Below are 19951 nucleotides of genomic sequence, written 5' to 3' on the forward strand. Positions count from 1 at the left end.
TTCTTCAAACTGGATTCATAAGTTAAACGAGTCCTTGGTTGCAAATAATGCTCTTACGCATTTGCATTCGTGCAAATGGAATTAACGCCGCGTTCAACCGTGTTGTTCCGTTAGACTCTGGCGCTGCGACGACGGATCTCGACCGAGGGAATAATTTCTTTCCCACGTTTCCCGAGGAAAAAATCGACACCGTTCGATACCCACGATCGCTAATATTACGACAGCTCCGCTCTCCTCCTGCTTCTCGAGCCACGCGTCCGATTCCAAGCGAAATTTATTATCATCGAATTTTCTCTCATTTTTTCCTTCTTCCTTTTTGTTCCCTCTTATTGAAAATTCGAAGAGAATTGCGCTCCCCTCGAGGCGAGATAAATAATTTTCTTTTTTTTTCGAAGCACGAACGAAATCGAGGAGAAGAGAAATCTTTCTCTCGTGCACGCGTGTTCTTACGTCACGAAGAGTAATGGCAGGTTTCTAATTACGCGCACGAAAAATTCAGCGTCGAAAAATTGGTAACGCGGTATACACGTTAATTGCGTATTTTGCACACGTACCCTTCCCATCTCGACGTTTATTTTTCGCGCACAATTATCGCCGAGTAATAAGCGTTGTACTCCTTTTTCCCTCTCCGATTAACCGAATCGAGCCTGTCAAAAACGGACGAAAACGGATCGTTTCTTTTTCTCTCTTCCTTTCTTTCTTCGAATATTCCTCTCGCGAGCGAAACTATGTTGGGGAATCGGTGTTATTCCTTTCCGAAATTAAAGGTTATACGATTCCGTAAATACGTTTGTCGAGGGAACGATAATACGGAGGGTCGAAAGGAGCCAGTTGATAATAAATTTCTCCTTTTTCTCGTTTCGAATTATTAAGACGGTTAATGGGACGAGATAAGTGGAATATCGGGTTAAAAAGGAAAACATTTTGGGCGAAGAAAGAAGTTTCAGAAACGTTTAATGTGTTTTCGGCGCAATTGGTATTTTAGTAAAATATAATTGGACGATTGTGAAAATAAAAAGGCGAAGCGATCGCTTGGCTCGATAAATAACAATTCGAGCATCAAATCTCGTTTCAAATGGTTAAGTGCGAGTTGGAAAATTTTAAACAATTTTAATCCGATTTGATATCTTAAATATATAAATCATTTTCTTCTCCCGATAAAACCTACCATCCAATTTCAAAGGTATCTAAAAGTGGGCAGAGAGAAGCAGCGCTCGGTATCGAAGAATTCATCCAACGTACCACGCTATCGTTCGAATTAATTAACGCTCGTTAAGGGAAATGCTCGTCATACGAAAGGTTGCACTTCGTTCAATAACAATTTCGACCGATTAAAATGCTAAATATTAACAGTTTTACACCGATTTAACATTTTAAATATATAAATCATTTTCTTCTCTCGATAAAACCTACCATCCGCTATCAAAGAATTCAGCGAATGTATCGTATATAAAAAGTAACGATTCCAAAATGCTAAAAACTAATTAAAAACTAATTTAAATACAATTTTAATCCTATTTAATGAACGTATTAAATATGTAAATCATCCAATTTCAAAACATAGCTAAAAATTCAGCGAATGTATCGTACAAAATTTATAAAAACTAACGATTCCAAAATGCTAAAAACTAAGTTAAATACAATTTTAATCCTATTTAATAAATATATTAAATATATAATCCAATTTCAAAACATAGCTAAAAATCCATCGAATGTATCGTACATCGTATATGAAAACTAACGATTCCAAAATGCTAAAAACTAAGTTAAATACAATTTTAATCCTATTTAATGAACGTATTAAATATACAAATCATCCAATTTCAAAACATGGCTAAAAATTCATTGAATATATCGTACCAAATATATAAAAACTAACGATTCCAAAATGCTAAAAACTAAGTTAAATATAATTTTAATCCTATTTAATGAACGTATTAAATATATAAATCATCCAATTTCAAAACATAGCTAAAAATTCATCGAATGTATCGTACATCGTATATGAAAACTAACGATTCCAAAATGCTAAAAACTAAGTTAAATACAATTTTAATCCTATTTAATGAACGTATTAAATATACAAATCATCCAATTTCAAAACATGGCTAAAAATTCATCGAATGTATCGTATACTATCGTATATGAAAAACGATTCCAAAATGCTAAATACTAAGTTAAATACAATTTTAATCCTATTTAATAAATATATTAAATATATAATCCAATTTCAAAACATAGCTAAAAATCCATCGAATGTATCGTATACTATCGTATATGAAAAACGATTCCAAAATGCTAAATACTAAGTTAAATACAATTTTAATCCTATTTAATAAATATATTAAATATATAAATCATCCAATTTCAAAACATAGCTAAAAATTCATCGAATGTATCGTATACTATCGTATATGAAAAACGATTCCAAAATGCTAAATACTAAGTTAAATACAATTTTAATCCTATTTAATAAACGTATTAAATATACAAATCATCCAATTTGAAAACATAACATAAAAGTGGGAAGCAAAAAGAAACAGCACTATCGAAAAATTCATCGAGTATATCGTACATAAAAAGTAACGATTGCAAAATGCTAAAGACTAAGTTGAATACAATTTTAATCCTACTTAATAAACGTATTAAATATAAATAATAAACCCATAATCCAATTTGAAAACATAGCTAAAAGTGGGAAGCAGAGAGAAACAACACTATTTATAAATACATAAATCATCCAATTTGAAAACATAGCTAAAAGTAAGCGGAGAGAGAAGCAGCACTCGTTATCGAAGAATCGATCGAATTGAATACGCGTGTACCGCGCTATCGTTCGTATTAACTAACGCGTCTCGTTAGCGGAAACGGTGGTTAGATAAAAGGGAACGGTTGGTTGGTCCGGGGACTGGTTTCCGTGGCGCGTCACCTTTCAGCCAAGTCGCGGGGATGCCGGTCGGCTCTCCGCGGGAGAAAACGAGAAAAAGAAGGGAAAAAAAGGAAAAGAGGCAGAGGAAGTCGCGAGGGTTTATCGAGCGAGTTCGGTGGAACGTGAAGGCTTCAACTTGTCTGCACGCCATTAAAATGTCATAGCCGCGACCGAGCCTACACTTACACGTGATATCCCCACGCGCGTGTCATGTGACGTGGATCCGTACAAGGTGATTCATAAAGCGCCAATACCCATCCAACGAATCTCTAATTCATCCGGACGAATATTGGCTAAACGAATGTGACGTATCCTACTTTTCCCAACTTGAACAATTCGACGAATATCCGATATCGAGTCGTCTATAAATTTCCATTAGAATTGCATGAATTATACGCTTTGATAATCTGAAACTCTAATTATTAGGAAAAATTAGTCGTCGGAATACGAATCATATTAACCGGTGTTGGAACAATTCGAAGAAACTCGCAGCACCTTATTTATTCACAGACGAAAAATTGATTCGTCGATCGGATGGAAAATTTTTGTTGAACGTGATCCGCACGTGCGAGCAACGCGCGATAAGATGCACGTGGCATTCTTTCGTTCCCTCTGAGCCGCGTATAGAGCGTTCATTCGAGCATTTTCGGATTGACAACGCGGTTATGAATCATCCTGTACGGGAGCGCATTCCCATATGTCTCTACAAGTCCGAATATACCGGATATGTATTACATATGCCTTTTCAACGACTCGGCTACGGGTTGATCGCGACGACGGGGAAGATTGAATAATTTCCACCGCTCGTTTAATAATTGATATCGACTACACGCGGTTTAGCCATCATCCTCGACGACGAGTCGGCCGCTACTTGCTGGAACGGCTGCTGGTCTAAAGATACACGAACCCAATTAGAGAAAATTCATATTCCGATCGCTGCTACCGATTCCTCCAATATATGTATATATATATGTATGTATGTATATCACGCCTTCTCTCTCGATTCCTTCGTATCCGTCGCGAATTAATAACGATCCCGTTAATAATGATTTTCCTAAATCCGTACGTTTCCTATCCCGCACGCGCGTTGACAATCCAGCTCCGGATTATTAACGAGAATTATAAAAGTGTAAAGGGTGGAGGAAATTTTTTCTCCTTCGAACATTCGAACGGCGCGGTTCGATCGAAAATGGATCTTCGAATTTTTGAACGCAGTTCGAGCAACGCGTATCGGAACGAATGTTTGGAGGATTATTTTAAAGGGGCGATCGGTGAGGCGTGTAATTCGCGCGAGCAAGCAGTTTGTTTTACGAGGAGAGACGGGAAACGAAGGTAGCCACGAGATAAGCAAGCTGTTTTGCTTATTTTTAACTAATTAGCGGACATGTAATGAGGGTATTTTTTTTTACATTTATTTTCTACCGCGCCGGATAAAATTTCTTCTGCAATCGTCACGCGTCGCCCGCCTTCTGAAACGGATTTTAAACGGATAGGTGTGGGATTAGCCGGAGATATAAATCGTCTGGGAGAAATGATCGATAAATCGGGGAAGGAAAAAAATAAAATTAGAAGCAGGATTTAATTACGTAATAGGACGTATATACCTATTTCTATTTATAAAGAAACATCGCAAAATAAACGAATTTAAACGACGTACGAAATCGATCGTTCCACCGTCAAAACGAAAACTATTCGACGAATGCAAGAGAGAGAGAGAGAGAAAAACATGTATGCTCGATCACCCGTTGGAAATTTACTGTAAACATCGCGTCTGCCCAAGTATTTGTATTCGTAAATTAAAACATCCGCCTCGCACGTTGAAAAGTGGAGGAGAAAAAAGAAAAGAAATGGAAAGAAATAGAACGTGGAGCTTAACCTCGACGCGAAACCGCAAATAGTTATGAATTCTCGGATCGTGAATGCGCAATCTGCGGAATTAGCGTTGAATCGATCCACATGCGCCTCTTCTCCCCCCTCCCGATGACGTGGGAATCGTCATTGCACGCATTGACATCTCCATTATCGTCTACGTATTATCGAGCGAGCATTATCGCGAAACCGCAATTCGCCCCGAATCCCGCTCGATTTTTCCCCCTCTCTTCGTCTCTCCGGATGATGGCACGAGCGAGCAAGAGCAGTAATCGGAGAATGATAATAATCGGCGAATCGTTGCGAAGAAGAATCGAGGGGAGGGAGAAAGAGACGGCATCTTGGCTGTTTGTGCGATTCCTCAGGAGCTAACGATCCCGCGTCGTTGAAATTCTATCGGTCTCGTTTACGAATAGACGAAGTTGAACCAATTCCGAGGATAAGGAATCGAATGAATGGATGGAAAATAATGGAGTATTTAGGGGAATTATTAGGATAAAATGAGATTCGATCGGAAGATTTGGCGGTGTTTCGATTATTTTTAGACAGTTTTGCCGAAAGTGTTACCAACCGGCGTGAGAATAGACGCGTATCGACGTGGGAAGAAACGAGTTTAGTAAGCGCTAACCGGGGATGTTATATTTTAATTCAAATCCGATGGAATTTAAGCGCGAGTTTTCGTTTTTCCGGATTATTAACGTCTCGACGAGGAATCGCGTGGAGATCGTTTAAAATTCGCATTTTAAAACGAAGCGAACCGGTAACGCGGCAAGATCGAAGGGGAAAAGGAAAAGGAAAATTAACCGATTTCCAAGGTAACAGCGATTGAAATTGAAACTCTGGTTACTTTGTTCGTAACGAACGTTGGAATGAAAATTGGGAGAGAATCGGGTGCAACCCCTCTCGAGTTCGCTTACCTGCCAGCCTGTCCTTGAGGTGCGGGTGTCCCTGGAGCGGATGCGCGGCCAAGTTGGCCAACAAGCTCGCCCTGTGAAGACCGGCCGCCGCCGCCTGTTGTTGGCTGTGTTGAAGGGCTTGCAAACTCCAGGGCGGTATCAAGGCTTGAGCCGGCAGGGCACCGGTCGCAGCTCCATTAGCGCCGGGCGGGCGGTGGGCAGGAACCCTTATCACGCCACCACCCGTGTATATCAGTCCCGATCCGGTTGGGAAAAGCCTGAACGGCGCCAGCAGATCGGTGGCCGACGCGCAGTGCAGCGAGTTGGTCTGGGTCTCGGCCGTGCTTCCGGTGTCGTCGTCGTCCTTCTCCGACAGTTTCTCCTCCATCTCGTGGCCCCACGACCTCCTGCCGTCGTCCAGCGCGGCGGACGAGCCACCGTTGTTGTTCCCCTCCTCCCACGACCATTTCCTCTCCTTGTCCTCGGCGTCCGGGTCCTCGGACGAGGGACTCTTGGGGTTCTGGGGCCGGCTCTCGCCCAGCAGCCGGCTTATGCTGAACGGGTGGCTCCGGGGCGACTCGTTCTGCAACGTCCTCGAGGTGGTTTGGCTCGGGGGCGGGGAATCGGAGCACTCGGAGTGGTCCAGGCGGCGGCTGTCGTTGGCGTAGTTGCGGGGGCTGCAGCTCGCCGAGTCGGAGTCGTCCACGTTTATCTCTTCCGTCGCGTCCACGTCGCTGTCGCCGTGAATCGACATCATCTCCCTCGATCCAATCCCGGTCCAGTCGAATCGTGCGGCGGCCTCGGTCCTCTTCGTTCCTTCGTTCACCGGAAATTCCTTCGGATGCTCATCCTGCGCTCATCCGCCTAGCTCCCGCAACTCGCTCGCTCTCGCGTATACGGATGCGTGCCGTTCGAGATTCGCGTCGATACGCTGGAACAGGACGGCTTCGATGCACGCTCATCCGGCGTTCGATCTATCGCGCGATCCGATTCGCCTGACGGCCATCTTCCGTCCGCCGGTGTCGTAGGTTTCTTTTCAATACTCGGAATCACGTCGATTGCTCTATTATCCTGCTCTCAAACGTCACTCCGTCGGGCCACTGTTTCCATCCACAAACAGCTCGAACCGATGCACAACCGATCGCGGATCGCTCGGACTGCCACTTTTCCCTACTACTTTTCGTTTCACTTTTCGTTCCAGGACGATCGAAAATGCAACGTCCGTTTCGTCGTCGTGAGCGATGGAAAACAAAATATCACGAGGCCGGTCGAACCGTGCGCGCTCTCAGCCCGGATCCTCGATCCTCTCGATACCCTTGGTCCATCGAGAGTCGCGCGATCCGAGGAGCGGAAAAAGAAGGGAAAGAAGGGATCGATCGATCGCCAGATTTACGCGAGGGAGGGGGAGGAAGGGAAGAAAAAAAAGGGGGGAAGAGTCGGCGAGACACGGAGTCGGACGGAAGAGGAAAGAGCGGAGGAGGTGCTCACGTGGTGATCGAAAGGGCTGTGTTTTCCGCGCACGGGGAACTCCGGATCCGTGGTGAGTCGGGACGTGAATCCAGGTCGGCCGCGACGAGAGAGACGGGACGTCGCGAGGGAACCGGAGAGACCAGATGCTTCATCCCTACCCTGCGGTTGTGCGGCGACTCGAGCCGCGATCCGCCGTCCCGACCCGCGGCATCGCCCACCACCGCGCCAAGCTCCAATCCCGTCCAACGTGGCCCCGCCCACCCGCTCGCCCATTGGCCGCCGTTAAATTGATACCTATTTAACATTTGAGCAGAATGTTGCAGGCGATCGCCTTTTTCTCCTATATTATTTATTGCCCGATCGTCGTGCCTCCTTTTTTCTCTCCTACTATTTCCTCGCTTCCTCCTCGAGCCGCACAACGGGGCACGTTCCTCTTCCTCCTCCTCCTCCTCCTTCGTCTTTTTCTTCTTCTTCTTCTTCTTCTGCTTCTTCTTCTTCTTCGTCTTCGTATTCGTCCTTCTTCCTCCTCGCCTTTCCTTCCACTGCTCGTTGTCCTCTCGCTGCAGAAACGTGCCGCGTTCGAGAAGCGGAGGGACTTAATTACGACGAATATCCTTTTGGCCCCCTCCACATTTCCCCCTCCCTCCCTCCTGCTCCGCGCTTTTTTCTTCTCCTTTCCTCCACCGTTCTTCCGAACGGGCTCCCTTCTCTCTCGTCTTCGCTCTCCTCGCGCCCTTCCATCCCTCCCTCCACCTCCTCGCGCCTCTCCTCGGCTTTTATCGCGATGTTGCAATGGAGTTTTGCCCCGTGTTGTGCGGCTAGGTATGCGCAGTCCGCAGAATGCAGCTCGAAGCAAAAGGCCAGCCAGCCACGCCAATTCGTCCCCCCTTCGACCTTCCAACACCAAACGAGAAACCGATGCCGTGTTGCGAGAGTAAGACTCGAAACGAATGCACTTTCGCGTGTCTTCTTCTTCTTCTTCTTCTTCTTCCTTTTCTTCTCCGTGCATTGTCCTGGGTAATGAACCGTTTGCACGCGTTTGAACGTGGACGTCTTGTCCATCGTTCATCCTCGTCGTAAGAAAAAGAAATCGATCGCCCTTTCGATCTCTAATCTCCATTTGCTCTCGAGAGAATCGTAAAAACGATGACGTTGCGAGCGACAAAGGAAGCGTTCGCTATTGATCGATAGTTTCGACGTGACGAAAGTGTCTCCTCTCCACCTCCTTATGTACGAGCCAATTTAAAATGGTGACCGTCCGCCATTTTCCTCCTCTCATCGACCGATTTTATCGCTTCTTGGAGCGTTGCTCGTTAAATCCTATCCGATCGTGTCCCCGATATATAATAAGAGGAAAATTAAGAGCGACACGACTGTCAAACGAAAATGAATGCTCCTTAAATTCGTAAAGAAAAAGAAGAAAATTTATTCGCGCCACGTTTCATCCCTTTGCGAAAATCTAATTTCTACGATCTCTCGAAAGAGTTGGAAATTCCTCGAAGAATACTCCTCTTTTCTCCTTTTACGATTGAAATAATAATAATTTAGATAAAGTATCGTTCAAACCTCGCAACGTTACGACAACTCGTTGCAATTGCGTAGAAACGTTGGTTGCGCGAGAAGTATTTCGATCGGCAATTCATTTGAGAGCGATCCGTGTCCAGCAGTGGCATTGCGCAACGAACGCGTTGCGGCAACGATAATGGCAACGAAATAATTTGCCGCACACGTAGTGGCGAAACATCGACTTAAACCTTACCTTCTCACCTTTTGCATCGCCTCTCGTTTTCTAATAGCTGGCCATTATTGCGCGCGCATATCCCCCCCTTCAAATTTATATTTATATTTTCTCGCCGCTTATTCGATCCCGTTCTCATGAAATATCTTGCGCGCGGAGATGGGTGGATTCGAAACGAGTCGAAATTCTTCCGGATGGGTTTTTTATCGAAAAATTTTCAAAGCGTTATCTATCCAATTGGCAGTAATTATCGGTCGATACAAATTTTAATCGGAAATTGTACTCGAACACGGCACGATCAATTATTTCGAAATGGATTTTAAATAATTACTCCCGGTTTTCCCTCCTCGGTGAAAGTAGCATTGGCTGTTTATTCAAAACGACGTTTTATTCCGTTTCCGACGGGTGAAAAATGAAACGGACGAGTAAACGGGGGAGCAAATGATCGATATCAAGGTTCGTCGATACTAAGAATCGATTAGCCACTTTATCCTCCGAGAAATGGGATATGACGCGAGCGTTGAGAAACGTTCCAGAATTCAACCGCAGCCTACCGAACGTTTCAAAGTAAGGTGAAAAAAAAGAAACGCGATTACAAGTTCCCCGATCGACTCAACGTTGTCGAGGAGAGCAATTTAATTTTACTGACGTAGACGATGAATTTGAGAAATTAACCTACTAAATTCCAAAATAAAATAAAAAATATTAAAAGAAGAATATATTAAAAGAAAGGAAGGAAGAAAACGTGGATATCCCTTGCCTATATATATAATTGCCTAAAATGCTAAGTTTAGCTCGTAAAAATTACTTGAACGATTCTCGATCGAGAGAAAGACGCGGAAGAAAAGAGCATGCGGTTGAAATTGGCGACTCGATAATTAAGCTTGCTCGAATGTTTCGGATCAGGGTCGGGACGTGTCGAGAGAGGGTAGAAAATGATAGACAAACGAGTCGATTTGATCCGTTGCGTTTCACGGATTAATGGGATTCCGTTGGGCGAATTGCGCGAGGAAGGCTGGGTTTTACTCGCGCCTACACCTCCCCCTCCTCCTTTCGCCTCGATCCCGTCCCGATCGAGGATCAATTCGGATGTCAGACGTCCGCGTGTCACTTAGGCGTTTTCACCGGCGCCCGAATAATTCATCCCAACCCTTTTAGAAACGCTTACAAATCCCGCGACAGAGGGAGGAGCGCGGCGGAAAAGGTTGGCCAGGGGGGTTTCGACCCTGTTGCAGGATGAAAGACGCGGAAAACTGGAGGTGCACGCGTGCACCCCCCTCCCCTCCCCTCGAAAGGGTTCTTCTTTATTATTCAAAAGGTGTCCAGTGTTTTTTAAGCTCCGCGGGAGTGATTCGGCCTGTTCTCTCCTCGAATAGGTTGGATGACGAGGAAATCGTTCTGAAATTTAAAATTCACCGCGGCGATACAGTTTCCTCCGCGTTCGGGCGAAATAATCCTCTTTTTCTCTATCTAACAAAGTCAGAGAAGGCAGAGAAATTGGAAAATCTGAATTTTCACGGCGGATCGAAAATTTCGAAATTCAACTCGTGGCTATTTCTTAGAAGAAGAAGTCGATGCTAAGTCCTCTTTCTTTCCGTCCCCCGAACAAGTAGAGAGGTAAAAATTTTTGCCCCGATCGTTTGGAAATTCGACGATATCCCATTGCAAGTTGGGAAGGAGAGAAAAAGTTGATTGGAAGAAAATCTTTCCAATTCCCCCTGTATCGGTCCCTCGAGCCCCGGAGACACTCGTTACGCGTTACGCGTAATCGTGCACCTCTCCCCGCTCCGTTCAACCTCGAATATTTATCCCGTAACGAAACACTGGCGAGTGGTAAATAATTGATTGGATCGAAGGAGGGTGGCGCCCATCCGCTCCCATCAATGGGAACCGACGCAAGGGTCGGAACGAGCGGTGCATCGAGGAATCTGTACCTTCTCAGCGATCGAAAAAGGTAAGGTATCGCGATTAAAATTTCGATGTCTCGCTAAACGCGTGTACGTTCGCTTCGAACGTTAATCAAAAGCCTCTCTCCTTCCCTCCAAGGACGGCTCGTGTCGCGCGAGGGTGCGATCGAGCAACCCCCTCCCTGGAACGTGATACGAAACAGAGACATCGATTTCGTTACACCCATGTGAGAACCGACGTGACACCTAGCAGCAGACTGTACGCGAAAATGTTATGATTCCCGGCCCGTCGATCTCCAGAGAATCGAGGGGAGGCCTGGTGGAAACGAATCGGGGAGAGCTTTGTTCTCGAAGGCAAAAAGGCTTGGTCGGGCGAGCAGCCGCCTGGACGAGGGGGCGCGCGGTCGGAACGATCGGTCTGCTGCGAGATCGGGGGATGCGCGCGTAGGGGTTGCTGCGCACGCTCGTTACCGGTCGACCGCTCTTCTTCTTTCGGAACCCGGTTGCCACGGGTCTCGGTTACAGGTTGCAGCGGGGACAAAGTGGAATCTGGTGCGACCGATGATCTCGGGAGGAGGTGGGGGTGATTAATTTCGTGGTGGGGTCGAAGGCAATCGTGTGCGAATAGAAATAAGAAGGATGATAATGATATCGGCAAGAACGGCATTCGAAGGATTTTTAGCGCTGTTCCGAGAAATTGTTGTTTGTGCCACGATGGAAAAATTACGGAGCAAAGAAAAATCTCCATTTAATCGTCCACTACGTTACGCTGAGTTAAATTACGTTTTTTATCGGCGTTTAAAAGGAGAGGGGAGGGGGAGATGGGTTGCGTAATTGCGGGCGCTTGACGATGCAGAATTTTCAGTTTTAACAGGCACTTTTGATTTACGGGTTATTATTTTTCCAAGTGGGCTCCGCAATAACAACCGGCAATAATCGCGATAGGGACCCTTCGAGAAATCGTTCTCTTAGGCAATAAGCAATTTAGCAAAGTACGAAGTAATTCGGCTCGGACAATTTTCGCAATCCGCGATCGTTTTAAAATCGTTGCTGGAATCTAGCGCGCTTTGTGGAAAGCGGTGCCACGTGGTGAAAAGAACGCGGCGCTCGTATCGCGCCATTACGTGGAATTTTATACCGCTTTAAGGAATCGTTGCGCTCAACAACGGACGCGCACCAGTCAGAGGAGAAATTTCCTTCCTTCTTTCCTTCGACCAATGTCGAAAGCTTGGTCGGTCTGACCGCGATGAAAAGGAAGGAGACGATAAATGGCACGATCGATAATCTCGAATCGAGCCGATCCGACGTACAATCGTCTCCTCCATCGACGCGATGAATCGACTTCGGACACGACTTCGATCTTATCGGGCGACGTGTTGGAAGAAAGTTAATTTTAACGCCGGGGTAGGAGGAGAAGCTGCTGTTTCGCCCGTTGTTTTTATATCCCTTGAAAGATTCATTCGATAACAGGGGGCCCCGCGTACGCCGCTGCGGAATGGAAAATCGACGTATCTCTGAATTATCCTGCGCAGACTGTACGACGAATGGAGGAGGAAGTTTTCTTTTCTCCCCGCGGACTTCCGATCCAGATTTCCGGAACTTTAAACTTCCTCCTTCCACGGAGGATCGCCCTGAGGGGAATCCTATAAGGTCCTTCGAGTTTGTGACGGCGAGGCTGCGAATATGTTCGTGAAACATTGAAAGAAAAACTTTTACGTCGAGGAGAGACGGGAGGTCTCGTGTAGAGATATCGCGGTTGCGGTTACCGATCAACCGTCATATTACCTCTCTCTCTTTCTCTCCTTTTCCGAGAGACGAATTTCCACAACCGATACGATCTCTCTCGTCTTTAGCTTACGTGTATCGATTGCAAATTGGAGCATACTTTGTTACATTATATCGAACTTATAAATTAGTGGTTACAGTTCACGTATACCAGGAGAAATTACGAACGAATTCCTTTATAAACGAATATTTTTCTACCATCCAATCTAGAAAGTAAAATTCTATATAATCTCGGCCATCTTTATCCATCGACGATCATTGAGTACCGTTCTCCCGATTCGATCGCTCGTTTCATATCTCTTCCATCAATTCCTTACCTTACCCAACCGATATACGGAATACCTTAACGGATTAATCTTCGTTGCGGACGAGATAATCCACCTTCCGAGCGCAACCCCTCGGAAACCGATAACCCCTACTTCTTGCGAACACCTATATTCCGACATTGTTCTACTCGAAAACTGGCAAGCTGCAAAAGTACATATATATATATATACAGGTGCAAGATACGGTGGCGCAACACCGCATACAAATATACGTAGGCCAGGCCGGCCAGGGTGAAACATTTATTTAGCGCCAAGGGATTTTCCAAATGGAGGGAAAGTGGGGGCAAGAGCGAAGCTGCGGAGGGATAACTCGGTTAGCCTGGCAGACTTTCGATCCGTATTCCGTCTACCGAGGAGTTTATCACCGACCGCATCCCTCCCCCAAACCGCCCTTGTTATCGTCCGCGATGTGTGCTTCCTCGCATGCCCCGCGTCGATTTCTTTATCCGACGGGGGAGGAGGTGCTTTTCAATCGCAGGCCTTCGTTCGAGAACGAGTGAATTTTCGTGCAAATATCGGAAATGGGAGAGTACGTGGCACAGGGACAGGTGTGTCCAGGTTGTATTAGAATTTCAATCCGTCGTAAATACGAGAGGAAAATTTGGAAGAAGGGCTATTGAAGCGGTTGGAAAGTTTCTCTCTCTCGTGGAAATAAATCGTTGATTTAATCATTGCCTCGAATTCGCAGGGACGAAATTGTATTGTTCGCGAGCGGATACAAAAGAATTGGCGGAGAGAAAATTCTCGGTTACGAATGTTTCGTGAGCCGAAAGCTGATTCATTAAGAATTAAAAATAATCCTTTGCCCGGTAAATTAGCCGGGTGAAGGGGAAAAAGGAGAAGGAAGAAGAGAAGGAGAGAAAAATCGCAATCGGCCGGCTATCAGTGCGAAACGATATTAGCAGTCGGTGTAATAATTATCGCATTAGCGGGTCTCGGTGCACGCCACCGTATGTGTAATTTACGGTAATTAGCGCCAAGATAATTAAATGAAAAAATATCGCGGCTATCGCGGGATGCGAGGGAACAAAGCGTGCGTTTTTCTTTTTCTCGCGCATTGCGCAAATTTCATATTGTATTCGTGCGGAATAAGGAATGATAAGATAAGATTCTCGATAGCGAGGCTCGTTCGAATTGGAATTGAATTAGAAAGGGGAAAAAAGTGAAATGCAAAATGCGGAGAAAAGTTTCGTTTTTTTTTTTTTTCTACAAGAAATTTTCCGCGTAAACTCGAGATCGATGATGCAGCGATAAAGAGAAACGTTTTTAAACTGGCGCGTCGCTTTTTGATTTATATCCTCATGATTTTTTTGATTGATTAAAAGCAAGTTCAAGCTGAGACGCGTAAAACACGCTGTGAGAAGATAAAAGAATGCTTAATTCCCGCCGGCAACCTGTCCGTGTAAGAACGACTTGTTCCCCTCCGTCTTAATCATTATACCATGCTCGTTTATTCGAGCGAAATAATTGCATCGTTTCTCGATCGAATTTAATTCCCCCCTCCGTTTTTAATTAAAAATTTCTATCTACCTACGAGAAACCTACGTTATTTCTTCTTCTTCTTCTTCTTTTTTTAAATAAAGGCCGCTGCAACGAGTGCAAAGGAAATGATCGAACGAGGATCGTTCACAATTTTTTAAATCGTAATAATAAATCGATGGACGGATATATATATTTGAAATAAATTTCGCGTATCTCTGGTGTATTAGTATAAATACGGTTGGTGTTCCCAAGATACGATGGAATTAATCCGTTATGGTGGATTTATAACACGGCACCCTTTCTCCCTCCGTTCTCCTAAATCACCGGCAGAAAATCTTATTCGGTTGCCCGTTCGTCAAATTGTATTCTGATTAATTAAAACTTTGGACTAAACAATTCCCTAAACGATAAATCTCGGTATCCGTTTTTCCAAGATTGTTTAAAAAAGATGATTTCTTTTGGCGAATCTCACCGAAAGAAAGAAAAGAAAATGGTTTGGAGGAAAGTGGAGTCTCGATGGCTGCGCCGGAGAATATCGAAAAAATGTATATTGCGACGATGAGCAAACGGGATGCAAGAGAGGGAAGGAAAGGGGAGGGTGAAAGAACGAGCCCAAGACTTAATAGAAATACAATAGAGCCCATTCGGTGGGGTGGCCACCACCCCTCCCCTGGCGGCAGTTTGCCACGGAAAATAAATCAAACTCCAATACGCTAAGTGGTTACGGGTGACGTAAACCAGACTTCTGCTTGAATACAGGCCACAGTCCCGAGATTAAATTCTATTTAATTTCGAGCTCCATGAAATTCGCTCGAGGACGTGCCGGCGCACTTCTGTTTTATAGGAAATCGGATTAACGACCGGTTCGACTTTAGCTCACGGAAATTGCCGTTATACGCCGCCGTGTTATTGTTGTAACATCCCATTCGCGAATATCGACGCATAACGTCGGAGAATATCGAATTAACGATGTTTCGACATCTCGTTTACGAAAATTATTAAGTCGCGTAGTTCATTTTCATCGATTCGATAATGTTTCCCTTTTCGGGAAATATTTCTCGTTTCCTCGAGTCGTGCACGGATTGAAAAATAAAATTATTGCCTCCTTATTTGGATCCACGCTCGTGGGACAGCGATCGTCCAGGGACTCACGACTGCGGAAAGAGGGACGAGCGGTTTTTAGTGGACGTAAAAATGGCTACGGTCGATTAAATAATCGATGAACAACAAGTGCGGGGATGTGATTTCGTCTTTAAAAAATCGCCTCTTTTATTGCCAGGGATGGAAACGATATTGTATATTTAATGCCCGAATCCACCCCAGTCCTTTGTATATCCGCAATATTACATTCTCCAAAATATTTTCCCTTTAATAGTGAATCGCAAAAATAAATTTGAAACGTGCGCGCGTAAAGAAAAATCGGTCGCGAAAAATTACACAAATACGACTCGAATCGTTAAAATTGCAAAATATTAGCGATTGCAAATCGATTATTCGTATCGCGGAAATTCGTTCCCCTTTTTTCCTTTCGAGAGCAGCGTTTTACAAGTACTTCCCGACCTCTCTTCAAAGCAGTGCCATCGAGGATTTCCAGGTGGCGGCCATGTTTTCATTATACCGCACAATGTCCGGTACTCGATCACTTCCATCCCTCTCTCTCTCTCTCTACTCGTCTGCTCGGTCCTTTTCTCTACAGTTGTTCCACCTTTTGCAAAAGCAGTGATATTTCAACGGGTATGCGTTCCACGTTCAACCTCGCCCCAGTCAACGAGAGAACTCTAATTTCATTATCGCGGGTCTCTCGGGTCAGGGACAGTGGCGTAGCATGATGGGTGTTGCGTTACGCACACAACGAGCCTCCCGCTTTCCGCCATCGAGCATGATGATTTTTCAACTACTCTATCCGTCCAGATGTTTAAGATAGATACGTAGAAAATTTGATTTGAATTAAGATTGGACGTAGTAATGACTTATCGTTCGAATCATCTCTCCCTCGTAATTTCAGATGAGATCGAAACGTTCGTGCAATTAAATTATAATAATAATTTAAGCGGAGGGGGAGGAGAGAGAGAGGGGGGAGGGAAAAGTAAAAATATTTCCGTCAGTAATCGAGGAAGAAGGTAGAATGGAGAGGAAGAAATACTCGTGTCGATCTTCGCGTACAAATGATCGCTTATCTATACGCGATTGGCTCACGTGTCGGCCCGCCATCTCTTCCATCGGCATCGAGAAACTGTTATTGAACACCGAAACTGTCAATCGTTTCCAGAGATATTGGAATTTCCTGCTCGATTTCGACATCGTCTCTCTCCTATTTCTCGATCGAACGCGCTTCTTCCTCCTTCTCGTTCCAACTTGCAACCGTTAAATTATACGTAGAAAATCAGATAATCTTAAACATAAACAATTTCGACTCGTTCTCTGACCAACAACTGTCGTGTGATCCTCTGTTTGGAACGGAACGTCGCACCACTGCTTGCGCGCGTCCAAGAATTCTTATTGGGCAGCGAAACTGCCAATTGTCTCAAAAGCTCGGACCCAGTCCCGATAATGAGGGATTAAATATTAAGAATTGTATTCTGGCCGCGCGCACGCTCAATGTTCCTTTGTTTTACGGCGATACGTGAGCAGAAAGCAAGATGGCGAGCCGACCATCTAACGCGATTAGGCCCCCAGCCTTTCTTTCTCTCGGGCAGGGCAAGCTTTAGCATGGTTACGCTCCTCCGACGATAAGATCGGATACGATACCATCGGGGACGAACGAATTTTCGAAAGACGAAGGGAATCGAAACGCGAGCTGTCCGTCATTTTCTCTCTTTCTCCGGAAGAAACGATATTAAGTCGATATTAAGAGATTCGTTTCGAGAAATTTATTTCCATCGATCGGGATCGGGACGATTCCCTGGAAAAATGTACAATTTCGCTGCACGTTCTCGATCCCTGAGAAACGAGGGAAGCGATTTCCAAGCAAACAATATTATTTTTCCATTATCGGCAAGTCTCGCCGCAAGAAGGATCGACGAACGTTCGTCTCGTTTACTCGACGGCCGCAAAAGCGAAGGCATGACTACCGCGAGAATGAAGAAGGGGAGGAGGAAGAAATAGGAAGGAAGAGGGAACGCGGAGTGTTTCTCACGTCCGTTTTAGGCGGAGCGCGCAATGCGATTCTCATGAAGAATGCAGAGTCGACAAGGATACCGGCTCATTCGTATTAGGCCAACAACGGGGCCGCGCGGCAACGAGCATTCTTAAATAATTCACGAATTCCTTGTGTCGACATCGATTTTCAGAAGTCGTAAAAGAGAGCAACGAGCATGAAACGCGAGAACGCGTGTAAAACACCCGGGACGGAAATTAAGAAAGAAGGAAGGATGCGCGAAACAACCGACAAAGGATGGAACACGTTAATCCGCTCGAAATCCTAGAATCATCTATTCCTTCCTTCCTTCCTTCCCTTCTTCTCTTTCTTTATTTCAATCCCCTCTGTGCGGCATCTCGATGCAGGCACGCCTCCCTTATACCACGTCTCCAAGGCTATCCCCTCGAAGAGAAGGTGAAACAGCGGTCGAATGAAAGAGCAAACGGAACGCAGACGGGTTTAATAGCAACGGACGACTAAACTTGTATCCGATTATGCGCTCAGGTATCAATTTTAATCTACGCTTACCGACCGAAAATTTCGAATCGCGACCCGTTCCAAGTGCCATCGAAGAAATTAAAGAGAAAGATTCGTATATATATATATATATGTGTGTGTGTGTGTATTTTTAAGGATACGAGGATTCGACTCTACGAAATTACCAGCGAACGTGTAAAAGCTGGATCCGGAGGGAGGACCCGTGGCCACGGGACGAAGTGATTTCGCCTGATCACAAGTTGGAATAATTAAGCTCGCGGGGAAATAATTCGGCAAGGGCCGAAGAACCGTGCAAAAGCGATGAGAAACGGTGATCGTGGCGGAGGGACGTTTAAATATTCACAAGTTGCAATAAGCGGCGCTGACATAAAGTTTCCAGCGGAATGAAATTTAGCCGAAAAACCGATTGCCCCGGGCAGATTGCTTTTCGCCCGTTTTTCCATTATTCACCATCGATTTTAAATCAACGATATATATATATATATATATATTCGGCAATGCGGTTGAGACCGGAGAAATAAAACGTTATCGTGTTCGGTAATGCAATTGAATTTTTTTCCTTTCTTTTTTCCCTTTCTTTCGATCAACATCTGACCGATTGTTGCGCGATTTCACTTTTCCAAGAGCACGCGACTCGATCGATAATTTATCCACCGATAAGTTACCACCTACGTTATACTTTATCGATAATTTTTAACATCATCGTCATAGGTTATTAAACAGATCACCGAAGAAGCGCCATCGATCATCGCGAGATATAAACCCCCCCTCCCAGGAGGAAGGAAACTTATCGAGCTATTATCTCGGCTCTCTAATGAACACCCGTTCACGATCCCACGAACGTGTGCAATATCCCGGCGAAACGTCGAACGCTCTTAAAACCGTATTCGTAATTCGAAAATTATTCGAAGGAGAAACGCAAGACGGGAAGGAGGAGGGGGGGGGGGGCCCGGTATGAGATCAGGCCAGGACGAACGAGGCGCGTTTCGGGGCGGAGACAAAGGGGAGACGGACGAACGGAGAAAGACGACGCGTAATCGCGTGCATTCACGTGTCGAAATGGCCGAGCGTGTGTGAGTGCGCGTATGTGCGTGCATAAGGACGACGCGTTGCGGGAACGAGACGGAGGCGAAGGCGAGCGAAAGTTGGACGAAAACGGACAGAGAGAAGGGATGAGCGAGAGCGAGAGAGAGAGAGAGAAACGAAGAGGAACGAAGCCGGAGAGTACTAAGCTAGAAACTCATTACGGGTTCGCTCCGCCCATGCTGTTCGACGAACCGCCGACCAATCGGATACTGGCGTATCGTAATCGCGCCTGCACGGTTAATCTCGGCATCGCGTCCAAGTATACCCGAGCCCTATTGCTACAGTCTGACGGCTCGATGTGTTATTACGCTGTTGGACCGGTGTGAGTGGATCCGTGTGCGGAGGGGGGTTCGAAGGGGTGGCGTGCAGTACGGTTCCTCGTTTACAGACGGGCGTCGTACGAGTCCACGGAAGGTCCCTTTCCAATAGCCGAGGATCGTTAGAGCTTCGATGCTCTTTCGTTTTGCTTCCGTTCTTTTTTTCTTCTTCTTCTTCTTCTTTCCAATCGTCGATTATTATCACCGTACGATCCCGTCTAATTTATTCGAGATTATTACGCTTGATACATGGAAGAAGAAAAAGAAACTGGAGAAAAAAATTATCAGATCCGTGATCCATCTTAGATAGGATCCGAATGGAATTTTGCAGATTTCGGATTTTTCGTCGTCTCGTAAAGGTAAAAATCTCGAGGATGAGAGAGATTATGTATTTAATTATTCGTATAACTATTGTTCACTGTTATTTTGGAATGGTTAATCGGAGGATAATCGATTTGTAACACGTATGCGTACTCTCGTATTTCGTTAAACCTGTTCGATTATTGTTG

At 45.2% G+C, this 19951-nt stretch overlaps 1 protein-coding gene across 2 annotated transcripts in view; it reads right to left on the reverse strand.

Moving 5' to 3' along the window:
- Positions 1 to 18859, reverse strand: part of LOC108001977 (homeobox protein MSX-2) — a 44541-nt gene extending 25682 nt beyond the window's left edge. For both annotated transcript variants that reach the window (XM_062087052.1, XM_062087051.1), the window contains exon 1: positions 5716 to 18859. In XM_062087052.1, the coding sequence (XP_061943036.1) occupies positions 5716 to 6451 (736 nt within the window). In that variant the 5' untranslated portion in view covers positions 6452 to 18859. The remainder of the gene's footprint in view (positions 1 to 5715) is intronic.
- Between the last annotated feature and the right edge of the window lie 1092 nt (positions 18860 to 19951).

The sequence above is a fragment of the Apis cerana genome, linkage group LG1 (assembly GCF_029169275.1).
Source record: "Apis cerana isolate GH-2021 linkage group LG1, AcerK_1.0, whole genome shotgun sequence".
In the NCBI taxonomy this organism is placed as follows: domain Eukaryota; kingdom Metazoa; phylum Arthropoda; class Insecta; order Hymenoptera; family Apidae; genus Apis; species Apis cerana.